This window comes from Coffea arabica, chromosome 2c (genome assembly GCF_036785885.1).
Source record: "Coffea arabica cultivar ET-39 chromosome 2c, Coffea Arabica ET-39 HiFi, whole genome shotgun sequence".
Lineage (NCBI taxonomy): Eukaryota > Viridiplantae > Streptophyta > Magnoliopsida > Gentianales > Rubiaceae > Coffea > Coffea arabica.
The window spans coordinates 3028709-3040970 of record NC_092312.1 but is presented as its reverse complement, the minus strand read 5'-3'; the positions used below and the strand labels follow the sequence as shown (position 1 = coordinate 3040970).

The following is a 12262-nucleotide window of genomic DNA, read 5'->3' as shown; positions in this document are numbered from 1 at the left end:
TTCGCGATGAACAACCACGAAGGTGGGAAAAAGTCCCTGCAACTAAACAGTGAAGATGACAAGAAAAGTCCCTGCAACCATGAAATTATTATTATTGTTTTGTTTTTTCAGGAAATTTGAAACTAAAGTGGCGTGTATGGGCTAAGAAAAGACGTGCTTGCCTTCTACTCCTATCCATCGAATGGCGGAAGATTTTTTGCGAGGGAATGGAATCAAATATATTTAATTATATCATTATTATAAATTTTAATATATATATTTTTTATTTTTTTATTATTTTTTATCTTATATTTATCATATTATAAAAAAATTATAATAAAAATATTTGAAATAACTTGCGATCCGAACAAACCCATAAGCCAAACCACCGACAATGACAACGATGAGAAGGGGCGCGTGGCCGCCAGAGCCAGAGGTTCATCCCCATATCTCAATTTTCGCTCACAACTCATTTTACGTGGACAGCCGCCCGCCAACAGCCTCGGGTCTCAACACAATCAAAGCTTTTACTTTTACTTAGCGATTCTTCCTCAAGTTTCAGAACTCCACAAGGACCACAAAAAAAAAAAAAAAAAAAGAAAGAAAGAAGAAAAACTCTGGCGTAGCTATGGCGTCCATGGCTAGTGCAAGGGTAGCTCCTGCTGGATTCTCATACGGCAGGCCTCCATTGTCTGCTTCAGAGAAGCCGAGGAGAACGGTGGTGGTGAGGGCTGAAGCCGTAAACCCAGGTATCAGGAAGACCGAAGACAAAGTGGTGGACTCCGTTGTTATCACCGAACTGAATAAGCCTCTCACTGCTTACTGCAGGTTTTTCATTTACTATCTCATGAGTACTTAAATCACTTCCAACTTTTCTGATTACCTTGTTGGATCATGGATGGGAAACATGCTTTCTTTTTCCGTTTTTTGGGAATTAATCTGTCTGGAAGCCCTGTAGATTAATTCTTTGCTCAAAGTAAAATATGAACTTAACAGGCCTTTGTATTCAGACACTACCCCCTAGGTATTAAGCCTAAAATATTTATAGAAGTCAATTTTATCGTGAATGCCTAACATTTAATTATGTTAAGTGCGAATTCAGGCCATAGCCAGGGGTTTTTGATGACACGGTAAACATTCTTTTGAGCGGTGACGGATTGGTTGACTTGTTGGAGCAGGTGTTGGCGGTCTGGGACTTTCCCTCTATGCGATGGAAGCCATGTGAAGCACAATAAGGCTACCGGAGACAATGTTGGGCCTCTGCTAGTGAAGAAGCAGTGAATAGTAATGATATAGCACCATACATTCTCGAGTATTCCAAACTTGGTGCAGCACGGTATATCTTTGTATGTTCTTAATAATGTAATATGATCTTTATCTGGAGTTGTAATAATTCCTGTAGTGGAAATTCCTTCTGATTTTAACTAGTTCGATCAGAACTTGCTTTGTTCAAGACCTTTAACGAGAATCTATTCTCCATCCATGATCAATCTTTACCTTTTCTATTTATGGGGTTGGTGCTGGAAAGCGAGCTTATGCCCTGCTCTGGTCTTTTGAGTTAATTGCTTATTGGATACCAAACTGATAGAAACTTTCATGTCTCCGAAAGCCGGTGCGGAAAGGGCATAATTTTAGAAGTCCTAGACATCCGAAGCAAGTACATATTAGGAGATCAACACTGGGGACAGGATGAATGTTGTGAGCTGCACAGCATTCCTGTGCTGATTGAGTTTAAGCAACACGATGATTCCTCTTATTTTGAGTTTTTTTTTTTTTTCCCTTTTCCTGCCCAATTTGTTCTGTGAAGGAGACAACAAATATTGACAGAAGAGAAAATTAACAAGGAGAAACAGAGACCCGCAGCCCACGAGTGGGTGGGATGTGCTGATTATATGTACGGGAATCCTTAAGTTGAAGAAGAAGAAGAAGATCACGATTCATGGGAAACGCATTAGTAATTTAGAAGCATTTTATTATCTCAGCCAAAACTAAACAAAAGAACTCTTATTTTGTTGCCAAATTAGTTTCAAAAGGCTGCTTAAACGGGGGATAGAAAAGTAATTTAAACAAAATGTTTAAAATGCAATTAAATTCCATCATTCCCCTACCCTACTAAAAGCAATAGCAGTAATAAGCTGTATAAATTTTGTTCATGACTTGGAATTGTGAAATCATACACTACTGCAGTACTACTATTTTGTTACTCCCATATGTGAAGTCGTGATTAGAAAAGAGAAATTCCAGAGATTGAAAATTTCTGTGAATATCGGCTTTGGGCCCGCTCACATGGCCCATGTCCAGTTCTGTGGACGGCCCATGTGTAGATGTCCCATGACATTGATGCCACAACTGAAGGGATGCAATGCATGGTCCAAAGTTTCGCATCGCAAGACTTCCGGCCGGCACATCTTGTTGCTCCTCCTGTCCTGTGACCTGTCCTCAGTCCTTAATCGTGCCGGGACCTCAAAATCAGAAGGATATATGATTGATTCTTCGTCCTTAATCGTCCCGGGACTACACCCCATTAATGATTAAACAGCAGCTGTTCCATCCATGCACATTCCTTTCACTTCACGCATTAACGTGGCAATTTTGCAACACATGGCAATATTAACGTCGCTTTCGTTTTTCTCTGTCTTTTTTCTCCTTTTCCCCGCTAGCTCATAGAGTGAGAATAATTGAATTCTGAATACGAAACTTGACAGAAAATGCCAACTCTGTTCTGTATTCTCTATTGTTGAACGACCTGTCTTTTTTTTCTTCCCCTTCACTTTCCTTTAAACAACAACAGTACATTGCAAAGAAGTTGTAGGTGTGAATGGTTTCTACTGTTAATTTGAGAAATAGCCAAAGCTTTATCTTGCAAGCTTTCGGCTTTAGGAAATGTAACGGAAAATTGTGTACCGCTACTGCTCTTAGTCTTGCTTGACTTATATTTAGTGTTTTACGCTGCAGCGAGTAGACGAGGGTTGATTCCGCATTCCACCGTTCTCAGTTCTCACTTGTCTGCTCAACCCCAGCCTCGAGCCTTCGTCCTAAAATGGGTAGTAAAAACTAAACGGGACAAACTCGCTTTACAAAACTGAAGTCCCGTCTCTTCTCTCCTCTATCTAATTCTCCCACCTCTCTTTTTTCCTATCAACCGCCGCCACCAGATTTCCCGGCCAAAGTTCGCCGTTACCAGGTTTTTTTTTTTTTCCCTGCTTTGTAGGTATCGGAATACGCTTCTCCTCCTTGTTCTCATGCTTCCTATATCTATGACAACCCCTCCTTCTAAACCCCCTTCAAAACCCAAAAACCACCCCGAATTATCATCAAACCGAAAGAACTACTCCAACTTATTTCAGCCTTACCTCTCATTTCGCCATCCTGGTACATGCCTCCTCCTCGCCATTCTCCTCCTCCACATATTCCTCCTCCTCTCCGCTCGCTCTCTCCCTTTCTTCACCACTTCCCACCCCTCAAAAATCCTCTTCCCTCCTTCCACTACCGTCACACCTGGTCACTCCGCCACCCTTGATGTTGATGGCTCTAACCAAACGGCCCTGAACTTGACCGTCCTCTGCCCATATGGTAAAGTCTACGTTTATGACCTCCCGTCATTTTTTAACCATGAATTGCTACAAAATTGCCATGAGCTGAGCCCCTGGAACTCAGGCTGCGACTTGTTTTCGAATCATGGCTTCGGAAAAGTCGCAAATGGGATTTCAAAACTTGTCCCCGAAAATCTCAGGCATGCATGGCACTGGACTGACCAATTCCCTTTGGAGATCCTTCACCACAACCGAATGATGAATTATCGTTGCAGAAGTTTGGAGCCCGAATCTGCTACTGCGTTCTACATTCCTTTTTACGCGGGACTAGCAGTGGGAAAGTACCTATGGTATAATCATACATTCGAGGACCGCGATCGGCACTGCGAGATGATGCTGGACTGGGTGAATAATCAGCCTTACTGGAACAGATCCCACGGCTGGGATCATTTTATTACAATGGGCCGGATCACATGGGATTTCCGCCGAATCGAAGGCCGCGTCTGGGGATCCAGCTGTATTTACATGCCCGGAATGAGAAACATCACGCGCTTGGTGATAGAGCGCAACCCGTGGGACTATTTCGATGTCGGTGTGCCATATCCCACCGGATTCCACCCCAGCACAGCCTCTGACGTCACGGGCTGGCAGGATTTTGTACGCCGACATCAGCGGAAGACTCTATACTGCTTCGCGGGAGGCACGCGCGGGTTTTACAGGAACGACTTTAGAGGAGTGTTACTGAGTCAGTGCTACAACAACTCGGACGCTTGCCGAGTCGTGGATTGCACCGGCTCCAAGTGTTCTAACGGGACTTCAGCAATTCTCGAATCGTTTCTGGACTCGGACTTTTGTTTACAGCCGAGAGGTGACAGTTTCACTCGTCGGTCCATTTTTGATTGCATGGTGGCCGGTTCAATCCCGGTTTTCTTCTGGAGGAGAACGGCTTACATGCAGTACGCTTGGTTTTTACCCAGTCAACCGGACAGTTACTCGGTGTTCATACACAGGAGAGAGGTGCAGAATGGAACCACGTCAATTAGAGCGGTCCTTGAGAGCATAAGCAAAGAGAAGGTAAAAATGATGAGAGAAAAAGTAATCGAATATCTACCAAGAATTGTGTATGCAAAACCAAACGAGGGGTTGGAAGGCATTAAAGATGCATTTGATATAGCCGTTGAGGGGGTTTTGAGGAGGGTTAAACAAAAAGAGGGTGTTTACAGGTGATAATTCCATCAATGCTTTTCTTCTTATCTTAAAAATATATAGAACGGAGCATGAAAGGGATAACCTGAATTTCTCATTACGCGGGTATTATTTTAGATTAAAAGGAGCATGCATGAAATATTAGGTTTTCTTCTGTAATATATATATATATATATATATATATATATATATATATATATATATGTATATGTATACTTTTTGGGTCTCAAAATACATTTGTGTTACATATGTATACGCTCCATTTCTCTGTCAATTAGAAGAATGTTGGACATGTATACATGTGCATTGCAACAATACAAGGGCTTTTTTTTTTGGTTTTTGTTGGGGTGTCAATAGGGTTTCCATTAATTGTATTGTATTATTGGCTCGGAGATGATGCGCATTTCAGCCAGCCATTAGCCATTAGGTTGGCGAAAGATGATCATCCTTTGTTGTGGGGGCATGCAGAAGCCAGAAAGTTGGTCAAATTCTTGAGGGATGGTGACGCGAGATCAATAGTAGTATGAATATGTCTTATATATGAAGAGTGGTGGTGCAATCAATCACGCTTGTCTGCAACAATTGTTTTTATGAGCAAAGAAGAACTAACTCTGTATTCCGCCACCTAATTAAAGAGGTAAAGACCAGAAAATAGCTGTGATTGTGTATGTGGATTGGGCGTATTATGTTCACATACGAGGAAGTTAATTAAGAAGGTTGACAACGATGGAAGATCCGGAAGTTAGATCTTTTTGACTGTGGTCCTAATTCAACCGCTTGTTTAGAATGAAGGATTAAGCATCTGTTCCATCACTTGTTTAGAGTGTTTACTTTCATTGAGGACGTCTGCCAAGTTTCCATTCCGCAGATTTGGATGGATGGCCATGATATCCAAAAAAAAAAAAACGAAACGCTGCGCATCTACATCTCATCTCCATTTCAATTTTCACATATGCTTTTTACACCTTGTCACAAATTCACTGATTGTAGTGATTCATAACTTGTTACTAATGTTGTACATTGCTTGAAAGAATTTGGCCGACAATTATTCTAAACTAGCTAGTTTGGTGAGGCCCTCTTGATGTTTGTGTAACTAGCAGAAAAAAAAATTATGCATATTGGTATTTCTATCAAAACTAACTTTTTCTTTAAAAAAAAATTTTTTTTGATTGTGAATACGTAGAAAATCTAATGAGCTAAAAAAAAAAAAAAAAAAAATAGTACAAGGCCATGAGTCTTTCACTGAACATTGTGGTGCCTTTCCTTGTGGACCTCACGGAGGGAAAGGCAATGGGCGGGAGGAACACAACAGTTTATGCGAGAGGCCGAGGGAGGCAATTTTAAATGCACATGTAGAGTGTAGACTTTCACGTATTAATGCCTAGAACGTGAACGACAAGGACGCCTGGCATGGCAAGTTAATTTTTCTTTTACACTCAACTCCGTAGGTGTGTAGCTTTTACTTCGCATAATTAATCCAGTAGTGTTTTGACAAATCGTTTTCTCATATTAATTATCGATATGGCATGTATGAAGTGAACCTAGGCTGTAGTCGAGAAGTCCCAATTTAGATCCTGTTTGATAATTCATTTTAATATTTAAATTTAATGAATTCAGCCAGGTTGTTTGATAACGAAAAATTAAATATTTGAAGTAATTAAATGGTACTAAATTTTTTAAGTAAAACTTACTTTTAAAATTAAGTGATAAACTATTCACTTATTACTGAATGTGATATGCACTCAAATGTATTACATTTAATATACTTAATAATTCAAACTTCAGTTTTATCAAACGCACCCCTAGAGCACGAGAGTTTCAAGAACTTTGGGAATAAATATGCATGTTTAGCTTTTCAAAAGCCGTAGAAGATGCATTTCTCGTAACAAAATTAAATGCAATAATTTTCCCCTCTTTTTAAAAAGTTTCTATTATTATATTATGTTATAAAAACATGAACAATTCTAGCAAATGCTTGCTTTTAGGATTTTGTTAGTAGAATTTGACCAACATAAACATTACCAAACCACCCCTTTTTATTTCTTTTTTTTTTTAATTTCTTTTTGCCCTATGTGCTTCAAATTGGACCAAATCTGATTATGGCCCAGCAAGTAATGATGTGTAGGGCTGTTGCAACGCCAGGCCTACTTGGGCTTTTTTAATTATGGGCCATCGAAATTCTTACGCAAAGGCCCAAGTACCAGCTGCGGGTATTAAGCTTTGACCCTTTTTAATTTTCTGTTTGTTTTCGTTCTTGATCCGGAGAATTACTACAAATACACCGCTGGCAACTAATTAGCGTTGCGATCTAACGGCAATTAAGCAGTAGAATGAAGCTGGAAAAAAAAGCCACAATCCAACGGTCCCGATGCCTCACCGCCGCAGCCTATATATTCTCAAACCCTAGAACGTTTTCTTCCCTCTTTTTTGTGTTTCTGCTCTCCTGCAATTGCAGTTCCAGTGCAATTCACCTTCGATAGCAGGAGAACAAGAAAACACGCACTAACTCACCTACCGATACACAGACTTCCATACTTTAAGCCTTAAGGTAACGTCATGCCTTCATTAGCCGTTTCTGGAAACTGTTCATTAGAGACTTCCAAAGACAGGAAAAAGAAGAAAGTGAAAAACGCCGAAGCCGAGGCTCAAAAATCCCCTGAATTGGACTCTTCCATGGAGCAAAAATTTAAGAAAGAGAAGAAGTCAAAAAAGACCAAGATCAGTAATTCGGACTCTGATTCCGAAGAACTGAAGAAGAAGAAGAAGAAGGAGAAGAAGCGAAAGGCGGCGGAGATTGACGGTGACAATGTCAATGAAGAGGAGAGGAGTGATACGAGCTCGGAGTTGGGGGAGCCGATGAATTTGATGAAGAAAAAGGCTAAGTTAACGGAGGTAGACGAAGATGATGAGGAGAAGAGTGTGAAAGAGGAGCATCCGAATGCTTTAACGAAGTTTAGGATATCGGAGAGGTTGAGAGAGGCATTGAAAGTAAAGGGAATTGAATATTTGTTTCCGATTCAGGCCATGACTTTTGATACCATTTTGGATGGGTCTGATTTGGTCGGTCGAGCTCGCACTGGTCAGGTATATTCCCTTTGTAATTCTGCAGTATTCCTTTTTGAGTACTAATTATAAATATTTGCACAAGAATCTTGTATGAGCTTGGAGAGAATGTTTCCGAATAGCATGGGTAAAATAAAAGTGGGGTCTTGGACTGTTCCTAGCTTCGTTTTTCTTGAAATTATTCTGGATAAATTTGTTAATTTAGGCTGATGAAATTTTTGTTTTTAAATATAGGGTAAAACGTTGGCCTTTGTGCTGCCTATACTGGAGTCCTTGACAAATGGGCCTGCAAAAGCAGCACGAAAGACTGGATACGGGAGGGCACCTAGTGTTCTTGTACTTTTACCCACTAGGGAATTGGCCTGCCAGGTATGATCCTGGGAACTCTCCTTATAAAACCTTTGTGGATTTTGGTCACCTCCACCAAATTCTGTTGCCTTATCTTGTTTCCTCCTCTTTTACTCCCATTTGTTAGGTGTTTACTGACTTTGAAGTGTATGGAGGAGCATTGGGTCTGACATCTTGTTGTATATACGGGCAATCCCCTTACAGACAGCAAGAGATTCAACTAAAAAGAGGGGTTGACATAGTAATAGGCACTACTGGCCGTGTTAAGGTACCATGCTTTATTGCTACATCATCTTTTCTAGGTTTGCGGAAATTTGAGTTGTTCTGACGAGTGATTGTTTGCCTTTGGGAACGCTACAGGATCACATAGAGAGGGAGAATATCAACTTCAGCTCATTGAGGTTCCGTGTTCTTGATGAAGCTGATGAAATGCTGAAGATGGGTTTTGTTGACGATGTTGAGTTTATTCTAGGTATGTAAATTATTTTAATAGTTCTCTTTTAGATGCTTGGAAGTTGTTAAGTTTGCTGGTATTTTGTTTTTTACTACTGTCAATGACAATTTGCTTTTGAACCTCCAAAGGCAAGGTTGAAAGTGCAAGCGAAGTTCAAACACTCCTTTTTAGTGCCACGTTACCTGATTGGGTGAAGCAAGTATGTCCTTTTCTATTGCTGAGTATCACTATCTTCATACTGAGATCAGAGTTTAAAACGGGAAATCATTTTTAGCTTTTTTTCTGGATTAGAGAAGTTCTGCTCTCTGTTGCTAGATGCTGTTTTGCAACCTACCTTTGTACTTCTCCTACACTCCTACAAGGCTGACATTTGATTTGCATGTTCAGATTGCAGCCAAGTTCCTGAAACCTGATAAGAAAACTGCAGACCTAATTGGCAATGAGAAAATGAAGGCTAGTGCAAGTGTCAGGCATATTGTCCTGCCTTGCTCTACTTCAGCAAGAGCCCAACTTATTCCTGACATTATTCATTGCTATAGCAGGTTTTTTCTGGTCAATATTCTTTTGCTAAAAGTTTTGCCTGTTCATGAAGTTAATGAAGTGCATCCTGATGTATTACCATACGATTTTGTTGATTCAGAGGAGGTCAAACTATTATTTTCACTGAGACAAAGGATTCAGCTTCTGAACTTGCTGGCTTATTGCCAGGAGCACGTGCTTTGCATGGTGACATACAGCAGTCCCAGCGAGAGGTAAAGTGTGCGCTTTTGGGAACTAAATGAAATTAAAGGTTTCCAATACTGTTGATTATTTTTTCTGGCCCCCTTATTTCTCAGTCCAGTTCCCGATTATGGGAATACTTCTATATTAAACTGTAATTGGGTGGAGGAAAAGCAGTAAATTAAGGAGCCACAACTCTTGCCAATAGGAAATGATGCTGAGTTACAAGTCATTTTGGCACACAAAATTCACTGTTATCTTTCTGCTGACTTTCTAGTGTCAAGTATAAGATATTGTACCATATGTTTGGACAATCTCGTATATTCCTATTGGTTGAATCTAAGTTTAGATTTTTAGGTTGATGTCTTCAGCTTTTGACTGATGAAAACCACCTTGCATTCAGGTTACACTCAGTGGCTTCAGATCCGGGAAGTTCACCACATTAGTGGCCACAAATGTGGCAGCACGTGGATTGGACATTGACAATGTCCAGTTGATAATCCAGGTTTGTCTTTACTATTCCAAATATCTCGCATTTCTTGATTGTAAAACCTTGTTTACTTATTGTATGCAGTGATGTTTAATTTTGCAGTGTGAGCCCCCACGAGATGTAGAAGCATATATCCATCGTTCTGGACGTACAGGCAGAGCGGGTGAGTTGTGGATCCTTGGATATCAGTGACTTTGGATGTTTGAAATGTTGAATGCCTATTGATCGTCTTGCCTCTTTCTTCAGGGAACACTGGTGTTGCTGTAATGCTTTATGATCCTAGGAGATCAAACATTTCTAAGATAGAAAGAGAATGTGGTGTGAAGTTTGAACATGTATCTGCTCCACAGCCAGCTGATATTGCTGAAGCAGCTGGTGCAGAAGCTGCAGAAAAAATTTCCCAAATCTCTGACAGGTTCATATACTACTCATTCAAGTTTGTTTTAAAGTACTTTACTGCAGCTTATACTTTTGCATATAATGTAAAATTGCAGCGTCATTCCGGCATTTAAGGCTGCTGCAGAGGAGCTACTGAACAACTCTAATTTATCCCCAGTAGAACTTCTTGCAAAAGCTCTTGCCAAGGCTGCTGTAGGTTTCTCTCTCTCTCTGTATTATATTATGTACATATCGTCAATTTCTTATAGTGCAGCAGCTGATGAATTCAGTTTTACATGATGGGCAGGGTTATTCAGAGATCAAGAGTCGTTCAATCCTTACTTCCATGGAAAACCATGTCACGTTACTACTGGAGTGTGGAAGGCCCATCTACACGCCCTCGTAAGCACTAGAATCCTTTTAGATTTAATCTTGATAGTGCCGCTGCTTGTGCTCGACTGACTTGGTTTTTTGTTGGCATGTAAAACCCCTTGAGATTATTATTCTTTCAGTTTCCCTTATTGCCAGAAAGCAAATTCGGAATGAATATGAAAACAAACACTTTGCATTTTCCCACATAATACAGATAACAATTTTGGGCTTGATGGTTTTGGCTGACTTGTTTTTGGATTGTGAGCGTACCATTTTTAAATTGGCCAACATAATGTGCAGTGATTTGATTCTTAAGTTGGAGATTGAAACTTGTTCTTTGTAGATAAAAGTTTCTTATGCCGATTGTAATGCATGCTAACATGGGATGAGTCTTGAATTTTAGCTAATACTGTGTTACTTTTGCTTTCGCTTTGCCTCAAAAACAAAAAAGGTATTGGACTATGGTCCAAAACTTAGAAACTGCATCCTAGTGTTCTGCATGTAGGCATGGTATAGAGTGGAGTTGGTTGAGCAATTGTTTGTGCTTTTTTATGTGTGTCATTCTCTGCCTTAATAATCCTTTTGATGTCTACTTGTGGCAGCTTTGCTTACAGTGTGCTGCGAAGGTTCTTACCTGAAGAAAAGGTCGAGTCAATTAAGGGTCTTGCTTTAACGGCTGATGGAAAAGGGGCCGTGTTTGATGTGGCTGCTGAAGATCTGGACTTTTTTGTCAAGGGTACATTTCATTCTTTACCCCTTGATATAGAAATAATGTGGTCTTGGTAAATATTAGAGGTGATTTGCAATATTATTCATGACAAAGATTCATCTTTCAATTAATAAGATGAAATTTCTGACACCTATGAAAGGCAGAGGGTCACTGAAATTGCAACTATTGCCTTCCTAAAATGGAAATACTTGTATTTCTTGATTTAGTTTTTGTACTCAAAAAAGTTTTTTTCCTCCACTTGTGGTGCAGGCCAGGAAGGTGCTGGTGGGGTTAGCTTGGATGTTGTGAAGTTATTGCCACGGTTGCAAGATAGAGACCAGGTAAGAGGTGGAAGATTTGGAAGTGGTGGTCGTGGTGGCTTTTCTGATAGGAGGGGGGGTGGTAATCGGTTCTCTGGGGGAAGAGGGGGAAGAGGCGGTTCATCTGATAGGAGGAATGGTCAGTTCTCCAAAAGTCCAAGCGGTGGGGGAGGTTTCAGAAATAACAACCGTAAATGGTGAAGCTTTCTTGCCGAAATGGCAGCTTGAAATTTTGTGGTGGTTTTTATGAGTTATTCTGTTTTTCTTAATTAAGCAATTCAATTGACAATTTTTTAGTAGGTGCATCCCATATCTGGTGCCTGTATGTTTCGGTTTCTATGTATGTCCCATTTTTTCCCCAGATTATAATTCTACAATAGAGAGTTTTGGGGGTTTTGCTGGGTTCCCCATCTTAGGTCCTTCATTTTGCAGAAACTGGGAGATTTGTATCTTCAATCTGCGATAGAGCTCAGTGTATCTTCAATTAATTATCGAATCATCTTAGATGTTTGGGAGATATATTTTATTTTCGCCGAACAACGTCGGACGCGCTGGATAATTTTTCCTCCTGCTCCTCTTTTTTTTGTGTGCCCGCTCGCTGAAACGGACGCTAGTGCTATGTAGTCATGTATGATACACTGAAAACTTATCATTGATAAATGGCGCAGTAGTACTCGCGGGAGGAAGAAC

At 40.3% G+C, this 12262-nt stretch overlaps 3 protein-coding genes across 4 annotated transcripts; all 3 read left to right on the top strand.

The window, feature by feature from the left end:
* The first annotated feature begins 442 nt into the window (after positions 1-442).
* LOC113725109 (CDGSH iron-sulfur domain-containing protein NEET-like) lies at positions 443-1484 on the top strand. The gene is made up of 2 exons (XM_072073479.1): positions 443-807; positions 1158-1484. The coding sequence occupies exons 1-2, from the start codon at positions 608-610 to the stop codon at positions 1258-1260; spliced, it is 303 nt and encodes a 100-aa protein (XP_071929580.1). The 5' UTR covers positions 443-607; the 3' UTR covers positions 1261-1484.
* Positions 1485-3066: 1582 nt separating this feature from the next.
* LOC113725107 (xyloglucan galactosyltransferase XLT2-like) lies at positions 3067-4881 on the top strand. The gene has a single exon (XM_027248098.2). It carries the CDS (start codon positions 3222-3224, stop codon positions 4737-4739), a length of 1518 nt encoding a protein of 505 aa, XP_027103899.2. The 5' UTR covers positions 3067-3221; the 3' UTR covers positions 4740-4881.
* A 2247-nt stretch (positions 4882-7128) lies between these two features.
* LOC113725106 (DEAD-box ATP-dependent RNA helicase 7-like) lies at positions 7129-12091 on the top strand. 2 transcript variants are annotated; one of them, XM_027248097.2, is made up of 14 exons: positions 7129-7802; positions 8016-8150; positions 8257-8397; positions 8490-8601; positions 8712-8782; positions 8971-9125; positions 9224-9335; positions 9707-9808; positions 9896-9956; positions 10040-10208; positions 10288-10384; positions 10479-10573; positions 11146-11279; positions 11523-12091. In XM_027248097.2, exons 1-14 carry the CDS (start codon positions 7275-7277, stop codon positions 11771-11773), a joined length of 2163 nt encoding a protein of 720 aa, XP_027103898.2. In that variant the 5' UTR covers positions 7129-7274; the 3' UTR covers positions 11774-12091. The 2 variants fall into 2 exon arrangements, with proteins under 2 accessions (XP_027103898.2, XP_071929544.1); XM_072073443.1 differs by having other exon boundaries at positions 11158-11279; positions 11523-11915.
* The last annotated feature ends 171 nt before the right edge of the window (positions 12092-12262 follow it).

What these genes read in the sequence shown, in the direction of transcription:
- LOC113725109 (XM_072073479.1), top strand. Translation starts at nt 608, where the DNA reads ATGGCGTCCATGGCTAGTGCAAGGGTAGCTCCTGCTGGATTCTCATAC. An exon ending in CCTCTCACTGCTTACTGCAG is followed by an intron (nt 808 to 1,157) that starts GTTTTTCATTTA and finishes TTGTTGGAGCAG; the next exon opens with GTGTTGGCGGTCTGGGACTT.
- LOC113725107 (XM_027248098.2), top strand. Translation starts at nt 3,222, where the DNA reads ATGCTTCCTATATCTATGACAACCCCTCCTTCTAAACCCCCTTCAAAA.
- LOC113725106 (XM_027248097.2), top strand. Translation starts at nt 7,275, where the DNA reads ATGCCTTCATTAGCCGTTTCTGGAAACTGTTCATTAGAGACTTCCAAA. An exon ending in CTAGGGAATTGGCCTGCCAG is followed by an intron (nt 8,151 to 8,256) that starts GTATGATCCTGG and finishes CCCATTTGTTAG; the next exon opens with GTGTTTACTGACTTTGAAGT. An exon ending in TCTGGACTTTTTTGTCAAGG is followed by an intron (nt 11,280 to 11,522) that starts GTACATTTCATT and finishes CTTGTGGTGCAG; the next exon opens with GCCAGGAAGGTGCTGGTGGG.